The 18808-nt window shown below is 41.3% G+C and overlaps 1 protein-coding gene across 5 annotated transcripts in view; it reads left to right on the forward strand.

The window, feature by feature from the left end:
• The window catches only part of ASH1L (ASH1 like histone lysine methyltransferase), a 99859-nt gene that overhangs the window by 4155 nt on the left and 76896 nt on the right, over nucleotides 1-18808 (forward strand). For all 5 annotated transcript variants that reach the window (XR_016443301.1, XM_090055489.1, XM_090055491.1 and 2 more), the window contains exon 2: nucleotides 11647-12164. Coding sequence is in view for 4 of the 5 variants with exons in the window: in XM_090055489.1 (XP_089911615.1) it covers nucleotides 11748-12164 (417 nt within the window). In the remaining variant the exon portion in view is untranslated. The remainder of the gene's footprint in view (nucleotides 1-11646; nucleotides 12165-18808) is intronic.

Here is an 18808-nt window from a genome sequence, read left to right on the forward strand (position 1 = left end):
TTTAGTATGTTTTCACTTGCTGAAATTGGAACCTTTCACGTGTAGGACTTCTATGTCTGTATAGAAATCATCTTAGACCATAGGTGCTTAACCCCTGTCCCACAGGACCATGTCCTCTGGCTTGTGGGGCTCTGCACAGAACTGGACATTTGGTAGTGAGGGAGCAGTGCTGCCAACTTTCCAGGCCCATGGAGAGCTCCAGGCTTTGAATACTGGCCAGTCCCAGTGCGCAGGGATGGATGGTAGCAGGGCTGGGCCTGCATGTCCCAATCCCTCTGTGGGTGTGTGGGGGCCCATGGTGCCCAATTCTGGCATGCAGGGGCAGAAGAGGGCAGTGCTGGGACCCCAGGGCCCAATCCAGAGCTGAGAGGGGGTAGCACCAGGCCCTCCAGGGCCCAGTCCTGGCATGAGCAGCATGAAGGGGGCCCCCCGGTGCTCAACCCTAGGGCCTGACCCTGGCACATGGAGCTGAAAAGCCGAAACACCACTGGTTTAAACAACCGATACATGCCACAAAATCATTGATGCCTATTGTGCTTCTATTCCAGCGAGGGGAAAAGGAAGCTTGATACACAGTAACTGAACACTAGTGATTTTTAAGTCTGTCCATTCCTGCCGCGCCCCGCCCCCAGGTTCTGCTCCTTGGAGGCAGCAGAGCTGGCCCCCCCCTCCTGCTCTGTTCCCTCTGTCCCCACCGTCATGGCAGCACTCCGCACTCTGATTGACTGGTTAGTGAAACAACCAGAGTGCTCCAAGAGCATTATGGACAGACAGACAAGTGTGCCTGAGCCCTTTATTATATAGGAATTGAACATAGACTATGATTTTTGGTCAGCCATATACCATTATGAATGTGATTACCCCAGCCCAGCTGACTGATGCTTCCTATAGCTGGTGAAAGTTTGGTAAACCGATCCTGTGTTGCCATGTCTTAGGAAATAAACCAGAATCTTTGTTCTTAATGTCTATATTGCAAAGCTAGATTTTGTTCATTATGTTTCTTAAAATATGCCATAGCTCCCCTAAATACTGTTTTACCAGCTTGGGTGTAACCCAGCATGCTGTTTGGTATACTGTATAGTGTTACAGTATTCTGTTCAGTATGCTGGCTATAAATAATAAAGCTTTCAGAAAAACAATCAACAATTTAAAGAGTGTTGAGGGAGTTTAACAGCAAGGAAAGGGAAAATTTGGAAATATAAAGGTAGGGTACACCAAGGAATCTGGAACCCCTTTTCTTTTCAGTCCATGTTCTAAAGTCCAGTAGCATGAGACAACCTTTCATCTGTATTTTCTGTGTCTTCATCTTGCCCCTCTGCTCAGGATCAGACCAGTTGCCATATTTGAGGTCAGGAAGGGATTTTACCTCATGGTCAGATTGGTCTGGGCTGTGGAGAATTTGCCTTCCTGTGTGGGGGGGCACAGTCCTCTTCCTGGGATCTCTCAAGCTTATTTTAACAACCTTTGCAGTACCAGGTTGTTCGTCTGTGTGGTCCCTCTGCTTTACCTGTGGCAGATTAGGATATTATGTCTTGGGTTTTGTGTCAGGGCTGACTGGTAGTTTCGCAAAGAATGGATTGATATAGGATAGTTTGGATAAGGATGATCCTGTGTCAGGAAGGGGTTTGGATTAGATGACCTATGGTGGTCCCTTCCAGCCCTACTTCTGTGTAATTCTAGATTCAGTTCTGTATAATATACTACTGAACTACTAGTCCTACTTCTGTGTAATTCTGTGATTCTAAGAACACAACACTAACTTTTTGTTCATCTACTATAAATCTATCTAACCTCTAGTATAGTATTACTTTGTTCTTGTAGTAATTACTTGTTTTACACAGCCTGTCTTTGGCACAGCCAGGTGATAGGACTTGGATGTCAAATGGCTTGGTGATCTCAGCTGGTTCATCCTGCCTCTTATAGCTGATATAGTGGAGGATCATTTTGTATAGTGTTCTTCTCTAGGTGAAAGAACTGAGTAGAGAGGTTCATGAGAGAGAAATGCAGTAGTTTCCAAATCAAAGTAGTGATGGTGAAAGCTGTAATGCTGAGAGAGATTAGAAGAGGCAAGAAAATCAACAGTAACACCTGATTACTTCAGGCATTCAGGAGTTAATGGAACATCCCACTGAGATGCAGTTTAAAGGAACATTGTCTTAATACTGTAAACTGCCTCTTCTTGAAATAATCGCACAAGGCAGGGTCTAGATGTTCCTAATAGACTGAATCAGAGGTGTATAAGCTTTCTTGAGCCGGAGCTTACTTCATCAGATGCTATCAAAGGACATGCATAGAATAGTCTATCAAATAGAGTGATATGAAAGGGAGGCAGTGCTGTGAGAGGTAAATAGTATGTAATAAACCCATCCAGCCAAAAGCATCACAAAAGCTAATCCAGATAAGGGTACTTAATGCAGTCCAGTCCATGGATGATTGTGTTCTGCAGTTTCTCATTCAGGTTGGCTTTTAAAGTTTTGCTGTTTGAGAAGAGCTACTCCCAAGTCAGCAGTGGAATGTCGGGGCGTTTGTGTTTTTGGGCTTGATGCCAGATTGGTATTCCCCTCTGTCTTTAAATGTAGACAGCCAAGGGGCACTCTAACAGGTGATGACACATATGATGTTGTCAAGAGGTGCAGGTGAATAAATCTTGGATGCTATACTCTGTGTTATTTGGTGCAGCTATGTGGTCTGCATTGATTGGGGGTCACAGCTTGCATCTGGTGCCCCTATGAGAGCTCAGGAGTTAGGTTGCCTGTTTCTAAAAAGACCTGTTTGAAGTTGGGGAGCTGTCTGGAATCCAGGACAGGCTTGTTTTCCATGGCTACATGCAGATAGTTGCCATTTTCCTGGAGGAGTGAAAGGTCATTAATGATATGTTCAAGCTGGGGGTCATAGATAACAATCTGAGGGATTCTCTTGTCCTTCTCTCAGGTTGGTATTGCAGCAGGTCAGAGTGGGGTCTGTGTCTGACTTTGTTAATTTGAGTAGCTGTGGTTTTGGGATTGTATTGTAAGTGTAGGAATCTGTGCTTCAGATCATTAAGGTATGTATCCTAGTTGGTGGAATTAAAGCATATACAGTTGTAACACAGAGATGGGCTGGAGACAGTGGATGCAGTGGAGTGCTTAGGATGAAAGCTAGCGTGAGGGTAAATGTTGTGATTAGTAGGTTTCTGATGCAATGTGGTGGTGACCTAGCCATTGCAAACCTTCACCGTGGTGTCTAAGAAATGCATTTGCTCAGTGGAGTATCCTAGAATCAGTTTGTTGGAGGACTGGAAGTTATTGGAAGTTGTTAAAGTCTCAGTGGAATTTATGCAGAGCTTCATTTCCATGTGCCCATACAATGAAGATGTCATCAGTATACTTCAGCTTTATCAGGGGGATGAGAGGGCAGCTGCAGAGGAAGTGGACTTCAGGGTCTTAAAATAAAGTTACCTTTTGCTTTTATTGTATACATAAAAATTCCTTAAATTTACAGAAACTATATACACTTTTTGAAAAAAAAGAAAAGAAAAATATATGGGTGCATTTAAACTCCATGTTATTTAATACAGCTAAAGGCAAAAAATCATACCTCTAGGAACTGGTCTCCATTTTGTGCTCAGGGCACTATCTCCTAGAAAACTGTGACAAGAAACTTAGAAGTCTGAATGGATAACTGGAGCAAAAAAGTTAGCTTGATCCTTGGATGTCTAAACAGGGGATCATAAAGTAGGAGTGGAGAGAGAGATTACTATTGTATGTACTGTTACAGAGACCATTACTAGGTAGTGTGTCCTGCTGTCTTTACTTTAAAATTACTGTTAACAATTGGAAGGAATTTAGAATAAAAGCTACAAGAACAATTTGAATCTACAATGAGAGACTAATGGAATGCTAATAAATGAAATGAATAAAGCAGTGGCTAAGAGGCAACTTGAATATAGTCTGTAAGGACCTACATAGGAAAAAACATGATGGTAAATGGCGCTTAATCTCACAAAGGCAGAATAAGATCCAGTAATTAAAACTGAACTTATAAAAATTCAAATTTGAACGTTAGAATTAGTAGATTTTAGTTTCCACAAATTGGAATTTTGAAAGAAATAGCTGTTTGTCCAGTTGCCTATGGATCGTGGTTGTCGTCAGTTAGCTGGCTTCTCATAGGTGTCATAATAAAGGTTGATCTTAAGGAGCAATTTGAAGTAAATACTTCTGTGGACTGGTTTAGGGAAAGTGCCCTGCATATAAGCGTAAGCACAGAAGAAAGCATGCAAGTGTTAATCATGAAGTGGGCCAAGAGGTATAAGAAGGTTATGAGTATTCATGAAGCAGAAAGCACAAACATACAAATCTCAAGAGGCAGGAGAAGGGTTACATAGGGGCTTGACAGCAACAGCAAGAAGCTTGAATTTTATAAGAGGCTGGGGAGAGGAGATGTCACTACTCAAAGAGATGAGGTGCAATCACGTCAGGCTGTGGAAATGATCTACTTGGCAGAAGCATTTTCAATGAATTGGAGCGGTGTAGAGTAAGGTGAATGTGAAAGCACACCCTGGGTAGAAGTTAGCTGGTTATCTAAAGGGGAGGGTGAAAGAGGAGGGACTCAAAAAGATTATCTTGCCTAAATGAACATTTTACTTATCTGGACAGAGAAGAATTAATGAGTAAATTAGATAGCATTGAACATGTTCATGAGTGCCATCCATCTGTAATCTAACTCTTAGGATAGTTACCAATTCCTTGTTACTGAAGAATCAGATTTTAACCCAGTTTCCTTTCAGTCTTTAAATCTGACCATAAACTTTGTCCTAATCTTTTACATTGCAAAATTAGTATGAGTGAGCTTGATTCAGCCTTTCCTTTAGAAGTCCTGCTGTTGTGAGTAAATGTGCAGCCAGATGCAGCAGCAGGATCCAGAGGGTAGTACGCAACCGTTCATCCTTCTGGATTATGGTGTGTGTGTGTGAGAGGTCATCAGGATCATTGACATGTACACCTAGGCAGGAGTATGGAGGAGTGGAGGCTGCCCTGACCTTCCATCCCCTCTTTTAGACCATTGAGACAGTGTCCGAAGGCTAGACAAAGTCCAGTGCCTCTGCCTGTAGTTCTACGCATGTCCAGGGTCCCCCACATGGCAGACAAGGACTGTACCACTGAAGCACAACCTATGCACTGCCATGCTCTGCAACCAGTTGATCTCTACATAGTGTGCTTCATATTCAGCTTGATCTATAGTATAGTGTAGCTAGTTAGCACTTCAGAGGTGATTTTTTTGCCAGCTGGTGGGTTCAGTAAATTTCATTTGTAAGAAAATGGCTGAAAGAGTTGGAGGTATTTTGTATAGTATTCACTAGGAGAGCTGAGCAGAAGAGAGAAAACACTAGCATGAGCAGAGGTCCAAAAAGGTGCATGTTATATGGCGGTCCATAGGATTTATTCCTTTTCTTTATAGTGGAAAGTCATGTGGTGTATGAAACCACTTAGTTTCTGACCAAGTTTTTCTTTGTAGGTTACTTTTAACACTGCAGTCTTATCTACTTCATTGGGCCTACATGTAGGACCTCCTGAGTTCTGATTTAATCTGTGCCAGTAACTTAATGTGGCCCCACACTTACTAATGTGCTTCTCAGTATTTTTTTAATTGATTTGCAAATTTTCTGTTTTCTGAGATAGAGAACCTTTTATATAGGCTATGTGGAACATTGCTGTGGAGGGGGGGAGGGAGGAGAGAATACAAGGTGCTTTCCACTTCCTCAATAATAATTATAAGGATCTTTTTCAGCAAGTCTTAGAATGGCCGCATCAAGGTGGTATGTTTGGAAAATGTCTTGGGACTCTAGATGTCTGGCTGATTAAAGACTTGCATGAGAGGAAAAAAAATCGTCTGGTCCTCTCTCTTAGTAATACCTCTTCTGAATAGCTATTCAGAACAATTATGTAGGCAATAAGAAAAGGGACGTGTAAACCAATATCTTGTATTAGTTCTCCATCTATACTACCTTTCCTTTTATGTATGTAAGATTCTTTTCAATATGTAAATTGAGGCAACAACTTGTTTCTGGCACATTTGCAAAGTACCTTGCACTTTTGGGTGCGATTTGGGGGGGGGAGGAAGAGGCATATTTAAACTTTTGTCATAGACTGTTCCATCTCCCAATACAAATATTACATGTGTGTAGAATGCTGCTTGTATTTAAAACAATAATTCCATTGGAGATTGGATTCAGATAAGTTATGGGTTGTGTCTACCATGGCCCAAACAGACTTTCATAGATTGTCATACTGAAGACTTGTATGTTTTCCTTGAAGTTATGTATCTTCCATATGTCAGTGTACAGTGAAGGAATTGTATGCTGGTCTCCATCTGGGCAGTTGGCAACAGTGACCCATCGGTTAGCGAGACTTACACCACTTTTTAGAATTTTGTTTTCTCTTGCAGACATTTGCAGCAAATGGGCCACAGAGACCAGATTTCCAAAAATGTATGAGATATCTGTAAAGTGAATAAGATATTCTAGCTTAGTCTCAGGCCTAGTGATAAAGCTCCAGAAAGTTTTGTGTTAAGGACTTCCTGCCATATCAGTAGCAGAGACTTACTTTTCTTTTCACATTATCCTTCCTTTTTCATGACCCATTAAACCTTTTATGTCTGCCATCTGGTCTAGCCTACTGCAGTGTTTCATAGAGGATTTCTTTTTATAGGCCAGGCTTATTCAGTTCATGACCTATGTTCCTGTTTTTTGCAAACCTCCCCCACCCTCCTTTCTTTGCATGTGCACGTGAGCACACACATGCATATGTGTGCACACATTTTTGAGAAGGCTATTTCCCTCTAAGGTTAGAGAGTAGGACAGAGTGGCATCTAAATAGTTAGTTGCTAAGGTGCAGCCCTGCTCTGCCTTCTGCCTGACTTAAGACTAACGGGATGGACTACCTCTCTCTATACTCTAAATTGTGGACATTAATGAACTGTCAAGTAATTTTTTTCATTTCTCAAGCTGAAGATAGAAGCCATCCTTGGGCAGCACCAGGGAACTAAAGGTCCCACTAAACAGTTTAAATTTTTTTAAAAATTGGAAAACGTTAGTCTTTAAACACTTTTTTCCAGCTCTATTGCTGGAAATCTAGATGCAGAAATTGGCAGCTTATCTAAAATCTATCCTGTACTTTAAACAATAATCCAGGAAAGTCTGCTGCAATACTAGCTGGTCAGGATGTTCCCTTGCACTCCTATAATCTATTATGTCTATTGCCTGTCTCTTTAAATTGAAAAGAGTTTAAGAGCTGAAATCTGAGATACCATGGGGTCAGTCTTTCAACGGGTAGCTCACCTACATTAGCAGCTTATCCACAGCATCTGCCAAGAGCTTTCAGGAATGTATCATCTGCATATCAGGACTGAATTGGTAGGAAAAGTTGCATATGCATGCTATTTAATAGACCTGGCTGAATTTTCCTAGGTCATTGAAATTGTCTGTGGCTTATCCATTTTCTTTATCAGTATAGGAGTGCTTACTGCGGTTGAGGAATTGATACTTCGATTGATTTGTTGTAAAATAATACAGGGAGAGTATTGCAATAGATATTTTACCTGTGAACTGCATTCAGTATTGGAGCGTTGCAAATTCAAAAAAGCCCATCCTGGAAAGAACTGCAGTGTGGTATTGTGCACATCTTGGTTTTAGGCTCCTATATCACTTGCACCTTTTATAGAAGTTTGTAGTTTGCAACTCAGTTCAAAGGTGTTGAAAAAGTTTAAAATGTTTATTTTTTGAAGAAGAAATATTTGGAAATGTCAACAGGAGGAAACTAGTCCAAGAAAGAGTTCACCACTAGAGGGCCTCAGAAAGGTCCTGCGCTTCTTGCGCTTGCCTTTTGAAACGCCTTAAACGTTGCATTTGTTCATGGCCTCAGTCGCTAGCCTGACTGCTGAACCAGCAATCCAGCCAGTCATACCTATTCTCAATGCAGAGAGACAACTGGCAGATGCATTTCGTTTTTACTGTATTTGGAGCAGCTGTGGGGGAAGTGCAATAGAATTATTAAAACTGTATCCACTGGTAAATTTGAACGTGCTCTTAAGTTCTGGGTAAACTTCAGTGATATGAAAATGCAGTGTGCTAATTCATGTTTGGTGAAGAGTTCGATATGCTACTAGTTGCTATGTGTTATTTATATTATAGTAGCATTTAGATGCAGTAGTTAGAATATGGGATTCCATTTAGAATATGGGATTCCATTTTGATAGGTGCAGTACAGTGAAAAGATCGCTCTGTCCCAAGGTTTTCACCATAACAAGATGCATTATTTTGGGTAAGTAACTTTAAAGTTGAGGAAGGACAAGGGAAATATCAATGCAAACTGAATTTATGTAGGTCAGATGCACAGTGCCAGATATTTTTCAGATTGGCTAAATTTTATTTTTAAATAAAAATTCCCCTGGGCTTTTGCTAGTATTCCCAGATGTGGAAAATCAGCTTTCACTCTCTATGGTGCACCCCCTATTTCGGCTCTTTTAAAGCTGGGATGCAAGCTTTTTGGAATTACTTGTTTTGCAGTTATCTATAGTTACTAGCTTTTTGATACAAAAACACTGCCCCCCTCTTCCACTACCTAGATTTAGGGCAGAAATATTCTTTTAGTACTTCTGCCTTTTCTGCATTATTATTGATATTGTTATCATTTCAGTTAATAGTAATTCACCAATACAATTGTTAGGATTATTTTTGTTCCTGATAAAGTTTATAGTTTTTAACCCTTCCAACTGCAGATTGTGTCGTCTGTGTGTCGTCTTGCTTCCCTTATCAGATTTCCACTGCTCTCATGTTATGGTTTGTATCAACTGCTAGCACTTTTCCATTTGCTAGCTATATACTTTTTCCTTTAATTACTTGCATTTCTGTAAACCACATTTTTTTTAAACCTGTGAAGCCTTTTTTCTCAGTTGTTAGTTTGTGACTTTCAATCTCCTAAAATACTCTTAAACTGTTACTAATTATCTTTCATATTTTTTCTACTTAAATTCAATCTACACTCATAACTATTTTCAGCTTTGTGTAATATTGGGCTTTTTGAAATATGTGCACAATTATTGGACTTTACTCTCGTTATGCTCAAGAAATGTAGTCAGGTTTTGATCACCTGTGCATAAGGGACCACTGTGCTTTAATTCTGCCATCAATTTTATTCCAGTCGTAGAATCATAGAGAAGTAAGGCTGGAAGAGATTTCAGAAGGTCATCTAGTCCAGCTCCTTGCCTGAGGCAGGATCATCACTATCCAAACCATCCAATACTGATCCACAAGCTAACCTCTTAGTAAAACTGCTTTGTCAACTCTGATACAACGCAAGACATAACTTCCTAACCTGACACAAATAAAGCAAGGGGACCATGGCAGCCAACATCCTGATCCTGCAGAGGTTGTTTAAATGCTCAGGAGATCTCAGGAAGAGGGCCATGCCCCCCTGCTACAGAGAAAGGCAAAACACCATAGTCTGTACCAGTTTGGTCATGGTAAAATTTCTTCATGACCTCAGACTTGCCAATCAGTCTAACCTGAGTGGAGAGGCAAGACTCTCTAGCCAGGAACATCTAGGGTTAAGTCCCAGCAGGAGCATTGGTACACCCATTAAAATCCCCAACCTTGGCTGCAACTGACACCCAGTGCCTCTAGCATGTGTAGCAGCAAGGAAGGAGGGTTTAGTGGGGGTGGAATTCCCTCCCAGTGCTACCAGCCCAGGAGCATGGGAAATCCCTCCATTAGAAGGTAGGTATAGCAATGCCTAGATCATCCCCAACTAGTGACTGTCCAGCCTCTTCTGGAATACTGCCAGGGATGGAAAGTCCACAGCTTCCCTAGGTGTCTGTTCCATGCTTTGCTCTTCTAAAAGTGAGGAACTTTTTCCTGATATCCAATCTAAACCTACTTTGCTGCAACTTCAAGCCATTAGTCTGCATCCTACTCTCTGCAGCAAGGAAAAAAAGGGTTTTTCTCTCTTCCTTATGGCAGCCCTTCAGGTATTTGAAGATTGCTACCAAGTCTACTCTTAAGCACCTTTTCTTGAAGCTGAATACGCCTACTACCTTCAGCCTTTCCTTGTATGACTTGCTTTCCAAGTCCTTCATCCTCTTTGTTGCTACCTCTGGAACTTTCTCTAGCTTCTCTATGTCCCTTTTACAGTGTGGATCCCAGAACTGCACAAAGTCTTCCAGATGAGGCCTAACCAGTGCAGAGTAGAGAGGCACAGTCACTTCACACATCTTGCACCTAACCTTCTATTGCTGCATTCCAAGACCACGTTTGCCTTTTGTGCAGCTGCATCATACTGCAGATTTGTATTGAGTCTTTCTGCCAAGACTCACCTGGCAGTGTGTCCATTACCAGGCAGCAAGAGGCCTGGGGGTGGGTGTTGGAGGCAGCTCTGGTGCCGTGTCTCTCCACCTGCCTCCTCCCTGCAGTGATAGCAGTGATGATAATGGTAGTGGCAGAGCAGGACCCCTCAAAAGGTGGTGGCGGGCAGCAGGTGGAGGGCAAGCTGTGTACCAGCGTGGAGAAGGGGGCAGGGACTAGGTGCTGCACAGCAGCTCAGGCACCCACATGGCTCCTGAGGAATAGGCTGCCAGGTGGGAGAAACCTGCCTGCACTGGGTGCCCCACCTAGGTGTCTAGCAGCTGGTCTGCCTGAGCCTTGGTGGGGCTAAGCCCCCTGAGCTTCCTCTCAAACAGCCTCTCCCCTACCCAGTGCCATCTTGGTAGTACTGAGCAGTGGAGGGGCTGTTTGAAAGGAAATTCAGGGGGTCAGTCACATGTGCAAATTGCATTTTTCATGAAAATCGCTTAAAATTTTGTGATTTTTATGAAAAATGCAAAAATCAGGATTTAAACCAGGCCCTATATATAAGTAGAAAGATATACTAGACCTTACTGGGAAATAATCATTCCAAAAACAGTATAGTAGAGCACAATTGGAGATCTCTCTACTTCAGAATGGATACTTCAGAGCCTCTGTATTGGCTGCATTGATCTTTAGTGAATTTGTGGTTGCTGCGTAGAGATGTTTTATTAGCTATTTCTATTGAAAATTAGGTAGAGGAAAGGGCAGGAAACTGGTTATCTCCTATTATAATTATAGTGGTTTTTTAAAATGAATGATTTGAGCTCCCTAAAACTGGAAACACTGAGAGAGATCACCCTCTCTTTTCTTTGTCCCAATCTTGTAGGCTTGGATTTTTTAATACTAATATAAGTTAAAAGTGATATATAACTTTGGGGGGAGTGGGTAAAAAGGGTGAAAACTTTGTTTAGAGTCATTTTTGGACAAATGTGTGCTTCTTGTTTTGCACTGTTACAACATGGAAGTCAATGCAACTGACAGACAATCTAGAAGTGCTCTCACATCAGTAATCAGATTAATTTTATCAGTCAGTACTTAAAGATGTATGGCCTTACAAAAAAGAATTGCTAGGTTTCTTTTATAAACCAGGGGAGGGCTCATGGTGTTGGCATGACAACTGCATGATTCTTATGTTTGTTGTTTGTAACTTTCTGTTTAGAAATAAACTTTCTAAGCTTTCTGGTTATTTAAGGTAAAATATTTGTTTTAACAAGGTTTGTTTTCTTCACCTAAATAGGTAATTTATTCTTTTTCCTACTTTCTTACAGTGTAAAAAATGCTGGATGCAAATTGTAGAAGACATTTTCCTGTGGAACATATCCGTGTAAATCTTCTCTAAAATTCCCTGAAGGTATATACCGCACTTGTGATGGACCCTCTGAATACTGCTATGTTAGGTTTGGGTTCTGATTCCGAAGGGTTTTCTGAGAAAAGCTCCTCTGCAGTAAATACAGGCACAGTGGCAGGCAAAAGAGAAGCAGAGCTAGAAAGTTGCACTAGGGAAGAAGAAGACAAGAAGAACCAAGAGGGGACCAACAGTGAGGCTGGAAAGAATGAGGGCTTGACTGATGAACAGCAACAGTTTTCAGTGAAGGAAACAAACTTTTCAGAGGGAAATTTAAAATTGAAAATTGGCCTTCAAGCTAAGAGAACTAAAAAGCCCCCAAAGAATCTTGAGAATTATGTGTGCCGGCCTGCCATAAAAACCACCATCAAGCAACCCAGAAGGGCACCAAAAAGTGGGAAGATGACGGATGAAAAAAATGAACACTGTCCTTCAAAACAAGTGAGTAGTATGAAACATTTTTTAATTTCCACATTATTCTAAAACAGGTTGTATGCACTGATGGCCAAATTACATACCTACAGAAAATGTAACACTGTCTTCTAAAGTGCAGTTACAATAAGAAAAAAAGCAATGTCTCCCAGAATTCGTGGTACATATCCATTGATAAGTTTATGGTCTGAGTTGGCTTACAAATCTAAAAGTTTTTTTGTCTCCACTGCAAGATCATGCTTTGTGTAGACTGCTCTGTATGTTATCACCCACAATGAAGATTCTGGCTTCAGAGCTTAACTGGACTGTCTGTTAACATTAGCAGAAAATTCATTTTGCTCTTGGACATCTTCTTAATTGGCTTTGACAAAATGTATTGCATCCTAAATGGATATCTTGAGGAAAGCACTTGAACAGCATCAAAATGATTTTCATCTCTTACATGGAAGGTTTGCCCTTTCCTCTGTTTAACATGATGTATTTATAACATCACAATCATAGCTGGATTTTACCTCTACTTAATAGTTGTTTTAATGCCTTGCTGCTAACCATTTCACTTGCTACCCATCTGTGCCCTTTTACATTGTCTGTGTTTACTACCTAAGGCCTTGATTCAGCAAAGTATTTAACGTGTCTAAATCCTGTGGAAGCCAAAGCTTAAAGTTACCAATGTGTTTTATTGACTTAAGGCTGAAAATACCTCCTCCCAACCAACCTTTCTTGAAAACCTATCTTCCTTTATTCCTGAATCCTTCCAGCTCTCCACCTCTCTCCTTGTGCTTCCCCAGGATTTATTCTATAACTGCCCTCCCTTGATAAACTGCCTGGGGGCTGCCATATACTAAGACAGGGTTGACAACCTAGGGTCTGCAGGCTGATGAACTTTGGAAGCTTCAGCTGCCCTGTGCTGCAGCTAGATGGTGGGGGGCTTTGTTTGCATTACATTGCAGCTGGCTAACTGGGGTTTACCTGCATTGCACCGCTGCCAGACATGAAGGAGAAATAGCAGTGACTAACCTGCCTTGCACCTAAGCCAGGTCATCTTGGCTTACCACTGCAAAAAGCTTGCTGTCCTTAGAGGATACCATGCCTACCCCTGTCAGTCAGTTCCCTTTAGTGTGAGTCCATCTGCTTGCCATAAGGCTCTGGATGTCAGAGGTTCCCAAAATGGAAGGCTACTTCATTTCTCAAGCCTGCAACTTTTCCAACACAACTGCTTGCATAAACACACATTTGGCAATGTTTGTAGAGTCCACATACAAAAGGTGGTGAAATGATGATTCATTGGTCATGTAATGACAAAGGTCTGTTTTTTTGCTGTCATAGTTTCATAGTTAGTAGGGTCAGAAGGGACCTAGGCAGATCATCAACCCCCAGCCATGGCAGGAAAGAGTACTGGGGTCAAACGACCCCAGCAAGGTGATTGTCTAGCCTTGTCTTAAAGACCCCCAAGGTAGGAGCCAGCACCACTTTGCTTGGAACTTGGTTTCAGATCCTAGCCACCCTAACAGTGAAGTAGCGCCTCCTGATGTCTAATCTGAATGGACCCTCTGGCAGCTTGTGACCATTATTTCTAGTCATTCCTGGTACTGTTTGGGGGAACAGGAACTCCCCCAATGCCTGCTGGTCCCCTCTGACTACTTTGTAACAGGCCACTAGATCCCCCCTCAGCCTTCTCTTGTGGAGGCTGAACAGGTTCAGGTCTCGTAGCTTCTCCTCGTAGGGCCTGTCTGCTGTACATAGTACACACAGAGTTTACTGTCCAAATATTGGATTGGACAGACAAGTGAGGAAAATGAATCAGGCAGGATGCTGATAATGGAGAACAGATTCCCCACTTCTTAGTTTTAAGCAGACATATCTTAAGAGGTTTAAACTTTTTTTTACCCATATGTAAATATATTTAAAACTTTTATATAAAAAATGTTTTATTCCTAAACCTGGTTGCAAAGATAATTTTTCTGTTGTGAGACAGTATTATTTTTGCATTGATGCCTACACAGTCAGATAGATTGCAAATTGGCTGAAGGGTTGTACTCAGAGGGTAGTGGTAGATGGGTCTTTTTTGACCTGGAAGGAAGTGGGCAGTGGAGTCCCCCTAGGGCTCAGTCCTTAGGCCCACACTGTTCAATTTCTTTATTAGTGACTTGGACGATGGGGTGAAAAGCAGCCTGTTTAAATTTGCTGATGATACCAAGATTTGGGGTGAGGTGGGCACGCTAGTAGGGAAGGACAGATTACCGCAGGACCCAGACAGGTTACAGGGGTGGGCTAACAAAAATAGGATGGGGTTCAATACTGACAAGTGCAGGGTGCTGCACTTGGGCAGTAGGAACCAGCAGCACACTTATAAGCTGGGAAACTCCCTTCTTGAGAGCACAGTGGTAGAAAGAGATCTTGGAGTCATTATTGACTCCAAGATGAACATGGGCTGAAAATGCGAGGTCACGGTCAGTAGGGCTAACCATACCTTGTCGTGCATCCACAAGATACATTTCAAGTAGGGCCAAGGAGGTGCGACACTGGTCAGGCCGCAGCTGGAGTACTGGGCACCACACTTCAGGAGGGATGTGGACAGCATTGAGAGGGTCCAGAAGAGGGCCACCCACATGATCTGGAGACAACAGGGCAGACCTACTAAGAGAAGCTATAGGACCTTAACCTGTTCGGCCTTCACAAGAGAAGGCTGAGGGGGGACCTGGTGGCCATCTATAAACTTATTAGGGGGGACCAGCAGGATTTGAGAGAGACCTTGTTCCCCCTAGCACCCCCCCGGGCTAACAAGGAATAACAGCTACAAGTTGTTAGAGAGTAGGTTTAGACTAGACATCGGGAGACGCTACTTTACAGTCAGGGCAGCTAGGATCTAGAGCCAACTTCCAAGGGAAGTGGTGATGGCCCCTACCCTGGGGGTCTTTAAGAGAAGGCTTGATGTCTACCTGGCTGGGGTCATTTGAGCCCAGTTTTCTCTCCTGCCCAGGGCAGGGGGCTGGACCTGATGATCTACAGGGTCCCTTCTGACCCTACATCTAAGAATTTTCCTGAACTGGTAGGCAAGCAGAAACAAAAGCCTTGAGAAATATGTGCTTTTTGTATTTCTGTGATAGATTTAATGTCTGAAAGCTTTCTTTAAAAAAAAATCTGTTTTCTTTATTTTATTTTTGTAACATCAGGAGTATCAACTATAGGTTTTTCTTGGTGTTATTTGAAAGTTTGTTGATCACAGAGATTGAAGATAAATCTTGCACCTTAATTCAGTGATTCTTAACCAGGGTTCTGTGAGTTTCTTTTGAGGATCTACAGTGCCACACTGGAGTGTATTAGCACTTTTAGGTCTGTAAACATTCAAATATGATTCACCAGAAAAACCCAGTGATTTCGGATAGAAAGACCACAGCAGGTCAAAACATTTTTGCCATTCTGGCTTCCTGAGTTCTCTGCAACAGAAGAACAGCTCAACTATTTTTCCTAGCCAAAAAAAGCAGTGAAAATGAAGAGCTGATCTTTTCCAAGGGTGTGCCTTGAGTCTAAGGGCCTGTGCTCTGAATCTGATGAGGTGTGCCTTGAGTCTAAAAAGGTTGAGCACTACTGCTCTAGCTGAAGCTGTAGGAGTGCCAGATCTTTTAACAAAATTATCTTTTTACAAAATTCTGGTAACTTGAATTAAGCAGATGAACCCAAGAGTTGTACACAGTCTGATTTTAAAAATTGCAATTCCTCTTAATTGCATATCAATTTCTTGCTGATCAAATTCTTCAAAAATCATAGAATTTTTCAGGCTGTACAGATTTTGAACCCTGCTGTGTGTGGTTTTGTGTATAAAAAGAGCCACTGCAACTCTTCTAGATTTTATTAATTAAAAAGAAGCAAAAGAAGAATCGCCTGTTTGTTTTTGTTCAGTTCAAAACCCTTATTTCAGTTTAATTTTCTGTGTCTTTTTTACCTTTGAGACTAGAGTGCATCTTAGGCCTCCTCTACACATGACAGGTATGGCACAATTAGCTTGTTAGTTGTGCAGTTAGTTACCTTAAGACCAGCTACACATGCAAAGTAGCGGTTGCACCATAAAAAATACTATTCAGATATAAAGTTAGACCTCAGAAATGTGTATTAAATTTATAGCTGGTTGCTGTTGCATTTTAATTTGCATGTATAGCAGGGTTTTAGTTGATGGGGCTCCTAGCTGTAGGAGGCACCAGGCTCAGCAGGTGAGGGGACTCACAGCCCCAACAGCTGCTGACTCTGAGTCCTGTGGTTAGGGTTCCCCTGCACTGGCAGTAAGGTACAGTGGGATCTAATGTGCGATCCAACAATCATGCCTTCTGCCGTGCACATGTAGAAGGAGCCTTGTGTATCTGAAAGAGAAATTATGTTTGCTTTTCTGGACTAATCCCAATCAAGAGAATGTGATGGGGAAATCTAAATCTGCCAGATACTTTCTGATAATTGGTTGAAAGGCTGACTTTATCATTGTCTAAAGGTACCTACAGAGGAAGGAAATTTGTGAGAATAGATGGTTCTTTAATGTAGCAGAAAAAGGTGTAATGAGAGATTTAGTGTTTGGGAGCCAAATCTAGGCAAATTCAGGCTTGAAATGAGGCATAAATTGTTAATGGCCTGAGTCTAAATCTTTCCTATACCATTGGATATTGCTTAGGGCATGACCAGGAATCTGCTGTTCTCATTTTTCTGCTATTGACTCAGAATAATTATTACATAATATCTATTACTTAGCATTTTAATAAGGTTGGGTTCTTGGCCTAGTGTTCCACCTCCAGTCTGGAGGATGGTTTGACACACTTTGTTCGCTTTCTCCTTTTGATCAGTTGGAGCATCAGTATCTCTCAAACTACTGCTGTACTTCTCAGAGTCATGGAACAAGCAGGCTTTTTCACTACATCAAAATATAGCTAACTTTCTCGCAGTTTTTAACAATGGAGTTAATTAAACACTGGAATTTACTCATGCAGTGGATTCCCCATCATTTAATCTTTTCATTTAAATACCGCATAGTTTTTTAAAAGTTACAGCAGTGTGTATGTAGCTCAGACAAGAAATACAGGCTTGATGCTGAAGTTATCAAGTGAGTTTTCTGACCTCTGTTATAGCACAAAGTATATGATTGGAATAGTCATCTTGGCCTAAACTAACTGTATTAAACTCTCTCTTGCTTTTTTTAAATAATTTCCATTTTTATATATTTTTCTTCTGCTGCTGCAGTTACGTTGCAGAGTTGCCAGAGCCATTTGGCTAATAATGTACCTGAATGTATGGTCTAGAGAAAAGTATTGATATAATTTTCCCCTACAGTTTTGCTCACCACTGACCAAAAATAGTTCATTTTAAATCTCATATACTTAGGAGCCTACATAAATTACAGTAGAAGTTTGCGGTGCAGTGGCGCCTTTAATCTCACTTTTTTTGCCAGTTTCCCCCCGCCCCACTGAGTGGCTGAGAGGTACATAATGCTGTGGTTTTTGCCTTGGCCACACAACAGAGGCAGGTTGTGTGACGAAAAGAATGACATTAAAGGCATTGCTATGCAGCAAACTTCTGCTGCAACGTAGGTAAGTCCCTACATAAATGAAAAACTATACTGCACACTATTTTTAAATGAGTTTTACTATGCACAATCCCGACTCCCATTTCATGTTTTGGCATTCCAGCTGGATTAGAATGATCTGCTTTTCTGTCTCATGGTATTTCTAGCAAGACAGTTCAAATGCACCTTTTAAAATAAATGCTCAGCATGATTTCAGATAAATAATGGGTTTGATGTCTGAGCAATTTCTGCAGTCTGTGGTGAAATACAGTAATACCTTTTCCCTTTGTAGCTATGCTTCAGAAAATGAAAGTGAACACTGAATACCTACAACTCCTTTTCTTTCTACAAAAAGGTAAAGGCACTTTGCCACATTCCAAAATACCTGTACTTTGAAGAAAGGAAGCTGAAATTGAAGGAGAATTTAATCCTTGTCATGTGCTCAGCTGATCAACAGGGACCACAGAGAAGTAGATGAAATGATCTCTTGTTAGCCTCTTCAGAAAAATTAGAATCCTTCTTAAGAAAAATTGCAGTTCTTACCATGTTATGTGTCTTAGTTCAGTTTGCCCATTAAATAATGAATTTCATGTTTAGAATTTCTCCCTCAGAACATATTACTTGCTTGCATAATACTTATGCAGACTAACTCACTGCTCAACAAACAATTGTTTGAAAAAATAATTGGTATACCTCTGTAACATTCATGGTTAAAACAATGAAACAGAATGAACCTGCCTGTGTTCTTCTGCCTTGTTGTTTCTCTGTTAAACTGCTGAGTGAAGATATTTTGTGGCTCCTTTATTGTCCTTGGTTGAATAGGTGAGCACTGCAGGAAATTTTGCTGATGAAATCACAACTAGCTGCTGAAAAATTCACAAGCAAAAGGTGGCAAACCTGAAAAGAGTTCCTCATTTTAGCTTTTCCAGCCTTTGTGGTAATTTAGGAAGAAAAGCATGAAATCACTTCTGCAGTTTCATTCTTTGAAGAAACCTCACTTCCTCTTGAACAAAAATATTACTCTTTTTTTTTCTATTTGGTCATGGTAGCTAGTTAAGACTGACTCTGAGACAGGAGTATGTGACGTGTGTATGAATAATTTAGCCTAGAG

This window comes from Crocodylus siamensis, chromosome 6 (assembly GCF_052110815.1).
Source record: "Crocodylus siamensis isolate JL-2025a chromosome 6, ASM5211081v1, whole genome shotgun sequence".
Taxonomy (NCBI): Eukaryota; Metazoa; Chordata; order Crocodylia; family Crocodylidae; genus Crocodylus; species Crocodylus siamensis.